Below are 16,584 nucleotides of genomic sequence, written 5' to 3'. Positions count from 1 at the left end.
ATATAGTACATAATGTGTTAAAAAAAAAAAAAAGCGACAAAGTGGACAAAAAAAAAAGGCGACAAAGTGGACCGCAGAAATGTGAAACACATAAAACTGGGGGGGGGAGACTGTATTCACAAATAATCATATCATTATGAAGGGCATCTAAAACATAGTTATATCATGAACTAGCAACAATGTGGCTAAAGAAAAAGTTCATTATTTCCTTCTGTTCTCACAGCAGAGAACACAAAACATTAAAAATTTAACTGATCTTATTCGGAAAAAAAAATTTGTGAATGCATAATAACACTAATAATTTCAAGAAAGAAAAAGAAAAGAAGTCTCAGATAAATCATAGGGAAAAGAGAGAGCAAGAGCAAAAATAACTTTCCCCATTTTTATGTAGCAAAGCATCTGCCTCCTCACATAGTCTAGTTTTTCATGTTAATCTGAGGTTTGGTGTTATCAGAAGATAGTTTTAGCTTAAGTTCTTGAATTAACAACCAATCGCCCTTTAGATTAGTTCCTAAAATATCCAATTCCAAATTAAGCAATGTTATTTTAACCTAGGTGCTAAGTAACTGTGATGCATTATGGTAATTTATCCTCTGTTACATGATGTTGATGATATGATCATGTATGCCTGCTACCAAAATTTCAATATATTGATCAAATTTCATAGGATGCAATGTCAACTAATAATTCAACTAAGCACCAACAACTTCACACCATAAAATAAGCAAATCAGTTCTAAACTCAACAATGGGGACCTAAAACAGAAAAAAAAAAAAAATGACAACTCATGAAGACGCTGCCTTTTTCAGTATGCATATAAATTACCAAATTGATGTTTTAGTTGTAATCCTGACAATCAAAGAATATGAAGTTGGAATCATTGCAAAATACCACAATGTACAGATATGGAAACCAATAAAGGACAAATAGAATTAAGATAGAAATTGATGTAGTACACACAACTAAAAACTATGCAAACATTAAAAAAACAAGTAACCAACCTTAGCTGCGCAGAATCTCTTGCTTATGTTACATTCAAATAATCATTCATTAATATAAATGCAGATACAAAAGTGGCATATTGTATAAAACAAATATTGAGCATAATTTCCCATTGAATACTGAAGTGTGATGACAATATCATAAACATTCAACATTAATGACTGAGAAAAAAAAATCTGATATATATCTAACATTTATATAAAAACCTAGTAACATGCTGACATGGTAACAACGCAAATTCTCATCTCCAATTATACACTGAAAAAATTATAACTAAAATGAACCCACCTTTCCACCAGCGTTTCCTCCCCAATTTACCTGGTTGAACTCATCTTTATAGATGAAAACTGTACCAAATTCCAATCACTAAACACGTAAAATAAAAAAACAACTATAAACGTTCACCCCAAAAAAGTCCAAGCTATTAGGGTAGAAGGACTATAAATTGACATGTGAATAGTAAAGAATAGCCTATCTATAAATCAAATCTAACTAACCTAAAATTCCTTTCACATTAGAATGGCAAGAACAAACTTTAATAAAAAGAAAAGGTTTCTATTCTATCCTACAATGTTCACTTATGGAGATGACCAATTTATATGAAAATAAGCTAAGAGAGATTACCTTTACTATTTAGACTATGAAAAAGAAAATAACCAATGTAGTTTTAAAACTTTTCAAAGTTCCACTAACACGCTATTCCCAATCATCCTCCTCACTTTGCTGCCACAATCAGGCCCTAGTCTTCCCTTTGAAGCCAATTAAAAATTCTCACCAGAGAGAGAGAGAGAGAGAGAGAGAGAGAGAGAGAGAGAGAGAGAGAGAGAGAGAGAGAGAGAGAGAGAGAGAGAGAGAGAGAGAGAGCTGGTATTCATTAATCCATTGCAACCTCTCAAAGTAGTTACAACCTGAAAGAGTTTTAACTGCCTGACTATCCGTATCAAACTTTAACACCCCTAATTCTGCATATGTTAGAAAACCAACATCAAAGAATGCTGTGTAAGATTGTGTCGTCAGCTATTTGAAATCTTTTACAATAGATTAAGTTATGTTGGAGTTCTACAAAATGGCTACTACCCACAGTACAGTCCTCAATGATGAAATGCTTACAATATTGAAACAAAGAATACCTTGTTCTTAATGATAAATGCCACTTTTGCATCTCACACCTACACCAGATGACATGGTCACTTTAGGGTACAAACAGTAAAAATAATTCACACAACACATACCACTAATTCCACTTATCTTTAAACATGGCTCATCTCTACATAGAATCAAACTGTGTGATACCCAATAAAACTGTGAACAATAGTGTTACAACATTTGAAACCTTTTAATTTAACTCACTTGAATAGTCGGTCAGTTGTGTTGCTCTGAGAGGACTCATCAAAAGTGGCTGGAGTAGAGGATGTGTAACTCTGCTTATCTATTTCATGCTTAAGAAGCGGGACGGTTGGCAGAGCCAGTAAGGCTTCACTCATGTTGTACGAAGCCTATAGATAGGTTGAAGATATACCGAATTACTCCTTGCAGACAAACATTGAAATTTATACCTGTCAATAGCAAAAACAGTATCCCAAAAAGGATTACCATAATTCTTGACACTGAACTAAGAAAAAGAAAGTTACCTGTGGAAATAGTCACTGCTACTGAGCAAGAAATGTGTACAATTACTGACTTCAAGATTAAATATAATTCTATATTCATACACTACAATTTTAACATTTTTACAATGGACAGGAGGCATATCAGGGAAATCATTGGGTAATAATGAATAGAAGACTGAAGCCTTTAATGTCACTACTATGAAATTTATCTCATCAAACATACCTATGCCTACATTGAAGGTAGTCAATTATCACACCAATATTTACTCAATAGCAGGAACTGTAAAATGGATATTGTTGGCTTTACCATGTAAATATACTAGACATCCTCCCATTTATACAATAGTATGAGAAATTATTATTCTAATTTCCTTAGAACACATGCATGTTACAATACCATGATACCTACATCTATCAAGTATTAACAACTGATGAAACACATTATGTTGCCATGTTTAAAAAATTGTCCAAAACTTTCACTGTCTCAAAGCCTTATGAAGTAAGCCTATGACTCTACCTACTGATTTTCACATTAACAAGTGATACTGTTGAGTATTTATGCTTGACTCATGTACAAAAATTTTGGCTATAGTAAAGCCAAGCACTGAAGCACTTTCAATCATTCAATACTAATGTATTTGTGCTTTATGATTGGGCTGTAAAGTAAGTCAAGCTGCATGCTGCATGGAGGTAACACACACTTTACCAAGGGTTTCTATCATTGTAACTAGTTTTTGCTTTGAAATTTAATCAACCACTCTTGCCTCCATTTTCTAGTTTCCTTCATACCTCAAGATTATGGAAATTAAGTTTCTACTATTTCTATTTTTGTGTAAGATCAATCTGTCAATCGAGTGAGGAGATGCCTAACTTGGAAGTACATAAAATTTTGCTGACTAATCCGGATGGAAACCATATTCATTCCAAAATATATCCTCAGTATAATAAAACATATTTCTAAAATCTACCTCCATGTGAACAACTAAAAGATAAATATGTTATATACACAGCAGTTTCTGTTGTGATATCTTTGAAAATGGCTATAAAAATAAACTGCTTGAACCACTAAATGCACTGTAAGAACTGCTACACTAAATTTCATGAGCCTAATTTACAATCTATGAAATAATCCATACTTACTGTGCTAATGTCAACACCTAACCCTGACAGTGAATCATCAAAGTCAGCTGCCAGCCCTTGGTCTATATCTTCGTTTTCCCCTTGTTTGGGATGATTTCCTTCCATTGAAATGAAACCTGTGAAGAAAAAAAAAAAAAATAATGAAAATAAAAACAAACCATTTATGTTTTGAAGAAGGCAACTGCTAAAACATATAATAGCAAACTCTCACTTTTACTGAATCTTACACTTGAGAAAGATACATGTTTAGCAAAACAATCTAAGACTGTTAGTAATGTCTAGCTACTCCGTGAAGGGACAAACCTGTGACTGCTTTTACAAATGACTATTTCAAGAAGGTTTTTAGGGAAAGCTAGGCCAGACTACCAAGATTAATAATCATAAGGTCATGTGGAAGTTCTCTACTATAATACCAAACACTATGGTATACTTGTCAATGCAAAGTTATATTTGTACACAAGAAAGAGCAACTGACAATCTCATACTTTTAGTAGTTACTCTCCCATAATGATAATTATGCCAAAAACACATACATCATCAAAACTTATAAAACACTAACAAACCAGCAAAATCAAAAAGTATATGTAAACAAACATGACTGAAAATTAATGACAATGAGCCTATTACTTTTATTAAAAGATTTTAATTTTCATTTTAACTTTTCGAAGAAATACAAAAAACTGCTTAAACTTTACTATTGTACCGTTTTCGCTTATTCATTTAATAAATTAAAACTTATTTCTCGTATTTATAAACGTTTACATAACCTATAAAAACAATCAGCTGACAAAATTTAAAACCAGAAACCGACCTATAGATTAAAATTAACTGAATTAACAATGGGTTACTGCACATTTTCTAGTAACATTTCAAACTAACATAGAAAAATTTGAAAAAAAAATTATAATTCCTTACCCATCAACTTAATTTAGTTAAGACTATAAAAAACTATGCTTTTTAATTTTAAAAAAAATTAATCTCACACACACACACCACATTCACCAACCTTTTGTCTATCAGAAAATTAATGCTTGCCTTTACTTAAAGTAGAAATTAACACAAATTATGATTAAAAGCAACTTAAGTACACATTGGCTTGCACTTCACTCCGTTCTGCTTCACCATCTGTCACATTTCTGTAGTATGCTCTCTAACCACTTGCTTTGGCCAATATGAGTCTGTATACATGAAGTCAGGTAGTCAATTGGTAAAAGCCTGATAGCACCCTCACTGGACAAAGCAAATGGTTCTCTTCACTACTTAGGACACAGGACCAGGAAGGCATGTTAAAAAGCGATAAGGAACAGTCCTGTTAGCTGCCTGTCATAAGTTCTTCAACAAAGTTGGGGTGCAGAACAATGAAGGAATAAAATCCAGCCTCTAGTATACATGACCTATCCAGCCAGCATTAAACCATGGCTACTCCCTCTAGAGTCCCAGTGGTTTTCCAAACTATTTGTGAGATTTTTTTTGGCACAAATCAGGGTCTCTGTTTGCAAGCTTTTAGATTGCTCAGCGGAATCCTTTTTTTAAAATGAATTACACCAATTTGACATTACCAATCATTAAGGTACTGAAACAAAAAAGTGATATTGTTATTATACAATAAAGTGTTTCATACAAATAACTTACCTGGCAAGTAATATTATACATAGCTAAGACTCCGTCGTCCCCGACAGAAATTCAAATTTCGCGCCACTCGCTACAGGTAGGTCAGGTGATCTACCTGCCTGCCCTGGGCGGCAGGACTAGGAACCATCCCCCGTTTTTCTATCATATTTTCTCTCTTCCACCTGTCTCCTGCGGGGAGGCTTGGGTGGGCCTTTAATTGTATATATCTGCCAGGTAAGTATGTATGAAACTTTATTGTATAATAACAATATCATTTTCATACAATCCACTTACCTGTCAGATATATACATAGCTGATTGGCACCCTTAGGTGGAGGGTAAGAGACAGCTACTATATGGAATAGGACAGGTAAACAACATATGTTGTAGGTATAAATTAAAACCTTGGTTCCTACCTGATAGGTGGTAGACTTCGTGGTGTTTCCCAGTAGTCTGCATCACCTCAAGAAACTTTAGCGAGATATATGATCTATGGCCAAGAGTTCTTGTGGGTCTGCCGATGGGGTCTTATCCGCTTACTCGGCAGAGCCTAAAAGGACTTTGTCAATGGGTGCTGATCCACTTATATGACAATACACCTTATGAAGGAGCACACAACCAATCCCGACCACCTGATCCTAACCATATGTTAGAACTAAGGATTGTTCCGAGTTATCCCCGAACTCGTCACAACAACCGTAACTCAAAAACCACTACGCACACATACATAATTTTCCAAAAAAAAATTTTTATACTCATCTAATTGGATATGACAAGATTCTCTTACTGAACAACATAGACGGCCGCCCGTGCTAAACCAAGTCCTCCATTGTTCGAAGAGACTCCAGACCATATCCAAAAAGAAGAAAAGTATATACATTAAGGATTGGTGTCGGCTCCCGTACCCAGAATCGTATCCGCCGATACGAAAGGACCTAGAGAAAAACACTTTCTCATATGTCACACGAACGTCTTTCAAGTAATGAGATGCAAATACTGAGTTTGCATCTCCAAAATGTCGTAAATCTATGATGTTTTTAAGCGACATATTCTTATGAAACGAGAGAGACGTCGCTACAGCTCTCACTTCATGAGCTTTAACTCTCAACAGTTCTCAACAGTTGTAACTGTTCGTCAGGACAGACCTTATGAGCGTCTGTAATGACGTTTCTCACAAAGAATGCCAGCGCATTCTTGGACATCAGTCTTGTGGGTCTTTTACCGCGCACCAAAGACCTTGTCTAGAGCCTCCATCTGATGCTTTCTCTGAAGGTAGAACTTCAGAGCTCTAACAGGGCATAGAGACCTCTCTGCTTCTCTGCCTACGAGACTGGACATGCCTTTGACTTCGAATGACTTAGGCCAGGGATTCGTGGGATTCTCGTTTTTAGCTAAAAACAGGGTCTTAAACGAGCAAATAGCTGAGTCTCCCTTGAATCCGACTTTATCCTGCAGAGCATGTAATTCACTAATTCTCTTTGCCGTAGCTAAAGATAATAGGAATAGGCATTTTCTGGTGATGTCTCTAAACGATGCCAGATGAGGAGGTTCGAATCTTTCCGATGACAGAAACTTGAGGACTACGTCTAGGTTCCAGTTCGGAGGTACTGGTTCCTTCGACTTTGAAGTCTCAAAAGACCTTATGAGATCGTGGAGATCTTTATTATCTGCCAGATCCAATCCTCTATTCCTGAATACAGCCGAGAGCATACTTCTGTATCCTTTTATTGTGGATACGGCTAGATGAGATTTTTCTCTCAGGAATAGCAGGAAGTCAGCAATTTCCGCTATAGAGGTAGTGGAGGAGGACAACTTCTTGGATCTACACCACCTTCTAAACACCTCCCACTTCAATTGGTATACTTTCGTAGTGGAGGTTCTGCGTGCTCTCGCGATCGCGGCTTGCCACTTCGCGAGAAAAGCCTCTCGCTCTGACAAGTCTTTCGATAGTCGAAAGGCAGTCAGAGCGAGAGCGGGGAGGTTTTGATGGTACCTCTTGAAGTGTGGTTGTCTGAGAAGATCTGTCCTTCTTGGTAGGGATCTTGGAAAGTCTACGATCCACTCTACCACCTCCGTGAACCAATCCTGGGCCGGCCAAAAGGGGGCTATAACGTCATCCTCGTCTCCTTTGACGCCACAAACTTTTTCATTACTAATCCCAGGATTTTGAATGGGGGAAAAGCATATACGTCTACTCGAGACCAATTTAGCAGGAAGGCGTCTACATAAGTGCTCTTGGATCTTCCACGACCGAGCAAAAGACTGGCAGCCTTTTGGAAATGAATGTTGCGAAGAGATCCACATGAGGAGTCCCCCACAGAGACCAAGAGATCGAGACACACTTCCTCGTGTAGGGTCCACTCTGTATGAAGGACCTGGTTCCTCCTGCTGAGTCTGTCCGCCCTCACATTCTTTACTCCCTGTATGAACCTTGTCAGCAGGGAGATGTTCCTGTGGGACGTCCAAAGCAATAGGTCTCTCGTCAGTTCGTAAGGAACGAGGAGTGAGTCCCCCCGTTTCCGATGTAGGCAAGTGCGGTGGTGTTGTCCACGTTTACTTGCACTACTTTGTTCGACACCAGAGGTTTCTAGACTCTTCAAAGCCAGATGCACGGTCGAAGAGCTCTTTGCAGTTTTTATGTGCAAGTCACCTGTGCTGGTTCCCAGGTGCCTGACACCTCTTCTGAGCCTAATGTCGCTCCCCAACCTTTCTCCGATGCGTCGGAGTACAACACTAGGTCTGGGTTCTGTGTTTTTAGAGAGATCCCTTTGTTCTCTTGCAGAGGGGGCAACCACCACTCCAGGTGCGATTTTATCTCCCACTGGAATGGGAAAAAAGTCCGAAAGCTGTCGGTTTTCCAGCTCCAAAGACTTGAGGAAGAATTGAAGCAGACGTAAATGCAGTCTTCCTAGTGGGAAGAACTGTTCTAGCGAGGAAAGGGTCCCCTAGAAGGCTCAACCATTCCCTCGCCGACGTATGTTTCCTTCCCTAAGAAGAGAGACTATCCGCAAACCTTTTGCGATTCTCTCTTGCGAAGGAAATACTCGAAAACCCCGAGAATCCATCCGAATCCCCAGATAGACTAGGTCCTGTCTGGGGATCAGCTGAGACTTCTCGAGGTTCACCGAGCAATCCCAACGCTTTGATCAAATCTAGCGTTAACTTTAGGTCCTCCAAGCACTGTCTCTCTGATCTGGCCCTGATGAGCCAGTCGTCCAGATACAGAGAGATATTTCTCCTTTGAGGTGAAGAAACCTCGCCACATTCTTCATCAGGCTTGTGAAGACCTGAGGAGCTGTGGACAGGCCGAAACACAAGGCTCTGAACTGAAAGATCCTTCCCCCCGTCATGAAACGGAGGTACTTCTTCGATGAAGGGTGGATCGGGACGTGAAAGTAGGCGTCCTGGAGATCTAGAGACACCATCCAATCTCCTTGTCGTAATGACGCTAGGACTGAAGCAGAAGTCTCCATGGAGAACTTCTCCTTCTGAACAATTTGTTCAGAGAGCTGACGTTCCAGTACTGGTCTCCAGCCGTCCCGAGGCTTTCGCAACCAGAAAAAGGCGATTGTAAAACCCCGGGGAGTTTTTGATCATACTAGTTCTCGCTCTCTTGTCCCACATTTGTTCCACCATCGATCGAAGAGTATCCCTCAGCCCAGGAATCCTTGTACTTGGCTGATAGTTCCCTTGGTATTGACGTTGGGGAGGGGAGGACGTGTTCAGGAAAAGGGATAACGATATCCCTTCCTTATGATAGCAATGAAGACCGAGTCTGCGTTTATCAGTGTCCAGGCTTCCACAAATCCCAGGAGCCTGGCACCTACTGGTGCTTGGAGGAGAGAATCTTCATTTTCCTTTTTAAAGGGACGAAAGGCAGACCTACCTCTCTTCTCCGGAGCCTTCCTTCTTGCGGGAGGTCTGGAGGTCGGACCACCTCGAAAGGGCTGAACAGATGTACTAGGTCCTTTCTTGTCCGATGCAGAAAACAGGTTTCTTCTTTCTTGCTGACTGCGTCAGAAGATCCTGAGTCGCCTTCTCAGTTAAAGAATGCGCAATGTCCTTCACTAACTGAGAAGGGAACAAAAAGTCAGATAGAGGCGAAATACAGTAGAGCTGCCCTCTGAGCGTGTGAGACTGCCTTGGTTAAGAAGGCCCCATATACAGTCCTCTTCTTTAGAAGACCTGCTCCAAATAATGATGGAGATTTTTCAAAAGAGCCATCCTGTACCGCTTTGTCAATACAGACAATATGCATAACAGGGCTTCAAGGTTCGATTCCTTCCGAATCATGGGCTTTCTTGGACATCACCCCAAGGGACCAATCTAAGAAGTTGAAGACTTCCAATACATGAAAAGAGTCCCTTGAGGAGATGGTCCAGTTCAGAAATTCCCCACGTAATTCGTGCCGAAATTGAGACCTTGTCGACGTGAAGCGTCAACTAAGGTCGAAAAATCTGCTTCCGATGTAGAAGGGAGAGCAATACCCATATTCTCTCCCGTCTGATACCAAATGCCTCTTTTCCCAGCTAATCTTGCTGGAGGCATGCAGAAGCACTGTTCTCACTAAGTCTTTCTTAGACTTCATCCATGAGCTAAGGATTGTAAGGCCCTCTTCATCGAAATGGTGGGCTTCATTTTGAGAAAAGACGAAGGCTTCTTCGTCTTAGCACTTGAAAAGAGAGAGCGCGGAGAAGGAGGAGCGGCAGGAGTCACTCGTCTCCATACTCCTCAAGAAAGCAAAGGTAGTCAAAACCTTATAGTTAGACAGTCCTTCTCTTCCCTGATATTCATCATCCGAGTTTTCTTCCAACTCGGGATCTACATGAGTCTCCGCTCTCCTTTCCGTACGTTCCTCTTCTGGAGGAGACAAACTCCTAATAGGAGAGGGGCTAGGGAATGATAATCTTTCCTCTTTCCCGCTTTAATAGTCTTGGAAGGCGCACAAGCTCAGGCTTCTCTTGAAAATTAAGACGCTTCCCGCTTGTATGACGCTTCTTCGTCCTGCACAAGCGTCTGCTGACGTCTTCTGATTTTTTTTTACGCTCGCGCCTGGAAGACGCTCTGCTCTCCAAAGGCGTCCTACTTGGCGTCCACAATATTGGTCGAGCGTCACGTCTATGATCCGATTTCAATGACGCTCACGTCTAAAAGACGTCTTACGTCTCTCTGGCGTTACGAAACCTTTCGTAAGCCACCGTTCTCGTTCTCGAACTCGAAGCTTCTGTAAGACGTTTAGCAGCTTCACGTCTGCATGACGCTTCTCGTTGAGCAGGTGAGAGAGGACGAGACTTCTTAATTGGAAGCAAGCGTCACGTCCCCTTACCGACGAGGCGCTAAAAACTCCCACTAGAGAGGACAGTTGCTCTTGAACTGCCATAAATTAATCCTCCTTGACGCTTCTCCCACGTCCACTGCATGACGCCTTTCGTCATCACTCGGGGGAGAAGAAGGAAGGTACTTCTGCGTACTCGTCAGGTGACGCTGACGCCACCTTCGCTTTCTTAATAGAAGAAGGAGCGTCATCTGAGAAGCGCTCTGGGCTAGAATCTATTTCAGGTTCTTTCATATGACGCTCAGCGGTCTCGACAAGTTCGACTCCTTCCACCCTCGTTTAGGTGAGGAGAGGGAGAGGACGAGAAACACTCACGAAGGACGCTTTTTCTATAGCGCCCTTGAGCCGCCTGCACGAAGCAGAGCTAGCTGAAGGGACGTCTGACCGTTGGGGATTCCCCCACGACCTCCTTAAGGCTTTCGACTTTCCTCCTCTTGGGCATGGGAGCTTGGAAGAGGTCTAGGCCTGGAGCGTCGCAGGGACGATCAAACGCCCCCTCCACAACACTGGGAGAACTCACTTCACTGTAATGCTCACTTTCACTAGCCTTACCTTGGAAGTCAGCCATCTTGGACTTCATGTCTCTAATTGTAGCTTTCAGATTGGCGATTCTGAGGCCGAATCCGAAGAGCACTCTGAGAATGAGATACATAGGGAGAATCTACATCAGTAGGATTAGAATTATCCGTGAAAGGCTCAATAGGCCTTGAACTCACACCTTTCAGACGTCTAACCCTATCCCTCTCTAACTTCTTCAAATAAGAAGTCAAAGTCTCCACTCTTCTGCATTTAATCCCTCGCATTCCTTACAAGTATTATTAGCAGAACACTGAAACCCCCTACATTTACGGCATACAGTGTGATGATCAACCGAAGCTTTCGGTATCCTCACCCTCGTAGCCTACATTCACACACATTCTACACTCACATTTGAATCAGACATACTGATGAAAAATCCAAAAGAGTTATTCCAAAAACAGTCCACAGTAGCGGAATGCCAAAACACGATCCAGATACGTCACCAAAAAGCCGAAGAGAAACGATGATCAAAGGATGAAATATGAATCTAAGTCAGGAGGTAATAGCAACAATGTTGATACCACCGGCGACAGAGAAAATATGATAGAAAACGGGGATGGTTCCTAGTCCTGCCGCCCAGGGCAGGCAGGTAGATCACCTGACCTACCTGTAGCGAGTGGCGCGAAATTTGAATTTCTGTCGGGAGACGATAGTCTTTAGTATGTATATATCTGACAGGTAAGTGGATTGTATGAAACTATATGGAAACCAGAATACATATTAAAAAAACTATGGAAACCTTCATCTACTGAACAGAAACTTAGTTTTTATTTGATAACCAATTAATTAATTAGAAATTGCAACCTATATGGAACAAAGACATTTTTGGCCAAAACATACATAATCAGAAAATGGCAACCCAAGTTATCAAATTTATGTTCATTGGAATGGGTGCATTTGCTTTGCCTGAACCAATTCTTCTAGATTTGGCTTTGTATTGCCCAGCTCATTCTCATCAATGTATTTAATTGTGGAAATATTGCAAAATTCTTCTTCTCTAGCTTAGACTGCCATAGTTCGAAGTTCATTTTGAAAGCAGTAATTTTTTTATGGCAATGGAGCACTGTGATCTCTTTTCCTTGCAGTGACAAACTGAGGAAATTTATGGATTCAAATATGATAGGCATATAAGAAAACGGACATCAGAGAATTTTGCGTGGATGTCTGGCTTAGCGTCGACCAAAAATTGGTCCATTTCTTCACGCAGTACGAAAACTTGCTTCAATACTTTCCTTTTCGAAAGCCGCCCATTATGAGTGAATGCAATAACAGTTTTCAAATTCAGAATCACTTTCTTTGCATAATAAAGAAAACACGAGAGTTTGGTGTGTTCACTTTAATGAAGTTAACTACTTTAATAACTTCACAGAGAATATAGTTAAACTAATCAGGCATGGTTTTCATTGCTAATGCATAGCTGTGATTTTTCCTTTTTTTCTTCCACCATTTTACTCTTTCAAAAGAAAACTAGTGAGATACATGTTGTGGTAAAGAATAATTTTTTTTTGAATTCTGACTACATTCCATAAGCAAAAGAACATTTGGCAGCATATATTAAATTCCAAGCTGTATGATGTGAGTAATCCAAATTATAGCCTATGTGTGGGGATGATATCACAATAGACTTTGGTGAAACCTTTGCGGTCCCCCTGGGACGCCTTTGTGGTCCCCTAGAGGACCGCAGACCCCTCTTACACAAACTACACCAATGACTCCAGTTGTCTTAAGAGTTTTTTTGGGTTCCCCATGAAAAAGGTGCCCATACTGACATAAGGGTTCCTTTATCAAGAAGACTGAAGCTGGCCGATGTTCTTAAAAACCTCCATGCTTGAGGATGTAATAAGTCCAAGTTATGGTATACAAGTGAAATTCCCAGAGAGGTTCCTTCCAGACTGGGAGTATACAAACAGACAATGGTAGACAAGGACAGTAATCAGCACTGGCAGGTTTACATTAACCCTTAAACGCCGAGCCGGTATTCCAACAAAAGTGCCTCCCGTATGCCGGCGGGGTTCGGGAGTAAGGGCTGAAGCAGAAAATTTTTTTTTTTTTTTTTTGTTTTTTTTTTTTTTTAAATCACAGCACGCTTAGTTTTCATGATTAAGTGTTCATTTTTGGCTCCTTTTTTTGTCATTGCCTGAAGTTTAGTATGCAACCATTAGAAATGAAAACATATCATTATCGTATATAAATATTGGAATGTATGACAGCGCGAAAAAAAATTTCATATATAATTGTATACAAATCGCGCTGTGAGCAAAACGGTTAAAGCTAATAAGTTAATTTTTTTTTTTTGCATTGTACACTAAATTGTGATGATTTTGGTATATAACAAATTGTAAAACGATCAAAACAAAACAGAGAAAATATTATCACAAAATGATTTATGGCAAATTTTTTTTTCAAAAATTCACCATAAATCGAAATATTGTGCTAGACTTCCCGTTCATTGCAAAATGAAGGTAATTGATTGAATATTACTAGACTGTAAGTGTTTTAGCTTACAATTATGTTTTTCGATCATTTCGGTCGAGTCAAAGTACACCGATGGTTGAAATTTTGGCACATCGTGATTTATATGAAAATATTTCAAAACTGATAAAAGCTAAAACCATGAGTTATTCTTTGTTGTATTCTACATGAAATTGCGCACATTTTTCATATATAAAACTTTATGTAACGGCTAATATAAAACGGTGCAAACATTACGACAAAGTGACGAAAGAATTTCCGAGATTTTCGGCCGAGTTACAGCGTGCAGACGTAAGGAAAGTTTTTTCAAAAATTCACCATACATATAATATTGTGCTAGAGACTTCCAATTTGTTGCAAAATGAAGGTAAATGATTGAATATTACTAGAATGTAAGAGTTTTAGCTTACAATTGCATTTTTCTACCATTTCGCTCAAGTCAAAGTTGAACGAAGGTTGAAATTTTGGCAGTTATCGTGATTTATATGAAAATTTTTCAAAACTTATTAAAGCTACAACATGAGTTTTTTTTTTTTTGTATTCTACATTAAATTGTGCACATTTTCATATATAAAACTTTATGTAACGGATAATATAAAAGTGCAAAAATGATGACAAAATGATGAAAGAATTTCTGAGATGCGTCGCTGATGCTTTCTAGTGTGAGAAGAAAGCAATGTGCGCCTGGGTAACACTTGTAAACAAAACAACAGCGTGATCCGTGAACTCCCAGCATCCCTCAAAGTGTGTGATTTAAAATTTTTCACAAACTAGGCCTATACTATTGTTTTCCGCAAATATTTAAAAAACTTTTGTAGTCGACATACTGTACGTCCACTTGGCACCCAACAGAACAATTTAGTCGACGTATTATACGTCCAGTCGGCGTTTAAGGGTTAAGTGAAAGTGATTAAACAAGCTGTAGGTGGGTACACAGTGTATGCATTGTAACTTTCTGACAGATTAAGACTGGTTAAATTGCAAATATTTTTTACATTAATAAAGGTATGGACGATTGATGAAGTTGTAATAAAGCAATTTCAAGAATAGTTACACACACACACACACTTTAAGGGTACCTATTGAAATTTGAGAAATACAAGCAAGGAAAATATTGAAAACTGCAGTACATCTCCTCCATAAAAACAGTGCCACAAAATTGCAGCAATAAGAACATCCGAATTATGACTAACCTTTTTTAATGGGCACTCCCAAGCTTTTTAAAGTTTCTTGCCAATCTGAGAATATGCCTGGCCGGCGAGCATTCCATCATCTTCATGAACTTCTAAAGGATTCAAGAATTCTTTTGCGAGTACGGTTGCTGTAGTCACCTCTCCTGAACCCTGAACTCCCTGTAGTATTTGGTTCTCCCATCTTATTATCAAACAAGGTGTGTTCAATGGTCTGGAAATAAGACCAACAGAACAGTGAGTATAAATATAAAATAAAGAAACATTTACGAGACAAAACAGTAAATGGCAGGGTCAATGGACTTTCCCTTTTCTTTACAAATACAAATGTTTAACTAATTTGAAAAATCTAAATTCACAGAAATAGTTTGGTAAAATTATTTGATGTAGCCAATATTGTGCATGCATATACATAGACCAAATCATTCACCAACTCTAATGACAATTCTCAAGACAATAATTCCACTACTACGTATTAGCAGTTTTAATATAAAAAAAATTCAACTACCGTAGAGCAAGTACAGAAATTTTAAGATTTAAAAGTTAAGGATGAATCCATCCACTTGAACACTGGTCTGCATGGCTAAGGTGAGCGTAGTATGGTACCATATAATAACAATACAAGAAATGTGAAATTAAAGACTTTCTGAACACTTTACTTAGCAATTAACATGCTAAAACATTATAAATGCTTTTATAGTAAAAACAGTTTTATTGTATGACTGCAATTTGCAACACTAGATACAAAATTCACAATGTAGACTAAACTTTTATTGTACTGGTACTTCTTCATTCTGAAACAAAATCAATCTGTCATCAGAGACATCATCATCTAAGGCTAAGCTGAGATAAGAGAAAGACCAAATGGGAGAGCTATGAACTCACATTCTAATAAATGAACATGACTTGGATGACGATTTATCAAAACATGGCTATAAAGCCAAGCACTGGTGCAGTTTCATCCTTTAAGTGCTTAAGACAAGGAAATGAGAGAGTTGGAGTGGTTGGATCACAAGACTGAAAAAAGGATAAAGAATTGAGGTAGAGTAAAAACTAAATTTTAAAAAAGGACAAAGAATCGAGGTAAAGTACAGACTACAAAGTGGGTGCAGCTAGGGGGCAAAAAGATGCTGAAAACATATTTTAGTCATGTCTACAGTGCGCCACACAAAGAGCACTGATAACACAAGCCAGGACTTTGAAATTGTAAAGCACTTTTGTTAGGGACACACTGGACTGATACACTGTGCACTGAGAAGGCACTGAAGGGAAAAGCCTCAGCATAGATGAAATGAACAGAGGTAGCAATCTAGACTATGTACGTAATGGTAGAAAAAGAAAAGACTTATGATGGATATGTAAGTCCCGTACGTATTAGTCTATGCAGCAGAAACGTGGGCACTGACTAGGAAAATGTAACAACTTCATTTGTCCAGTTATAACCACAGACCGTAGAATTGAGGGCCAGAGTAAAATGAGATCTTACTACAAAAGAGGAACTGGTGGAGAGATATGGTGTCCTTAGGCTGGAAAAAGACAAGACATCCCATAGACGGATGGGTTGGACACATGATTAGAAAGGATGGGGAACAGTTGGTAAAGAAAAAAAAATTAGAGAAGGAAGTAACAGGATGAAAACTTTCATG

General features: G+C 39.0%; 1 protein-coding gene across 4 annotated transcripts in view; it reads right to left on the bottom strand.

The window, feature by feature from the left end:
• Positions 1-15,042, bottom strand: part of LOC135227008 (transcription factor CP2-like) — a 193,976-nt gene extending 178,934 nt beyond the window's left edge. For 3 of the 4 annotated variants that reach the window (XM_064266761.1, XM_064266762.1, XM_064266763.1), the window contains exons 1-3: positions 14,942-15,042; positions 3,753-3,868; positions 2,353-2,498 (exon numbers count right to left, since the gene is read on the bottom strand). In XM_064266761.1, coding sequence (XP_064122831.1) covers positions 2,353-2,498; positions 3,753-3,857 — 251 coding nt within the window. In that variant the 5' untranslated portion in view covers positions 3,858-3,868; positions 14,942-15,042. Of the gene's footprint in view, positions 1-1,290; positions 1,374-2,352; positions 2,499-3,752; positions 3,869-14,941 lie in introns of those variants that run through there. The other variant, XM_064266765.1, reaches the window with a different exon arrangement.
• Between the last annotated feature and the right edge of the window lie 1,542 nt (positions 15,043-16,584).

This window comes from Macrobrachium nipponense, chromosome 15 (genome assembly GCF_015104395.2).
Source record: "Macrobrachium nipponense isolate FS-2020 chromosome 15, ASM1510439v2, whole genome shotgun sequence".
Classification (NCBI taxonomy): Eukaryota; Metazoa; Arthropoda; class Malacostraca; order Decapoda; family Palaemonidae; genus Macrobrachium; species Macrobrachium nipponense.
This window is presented reverse-complemented; position numbering and strand designations above follow the sequence as displayed.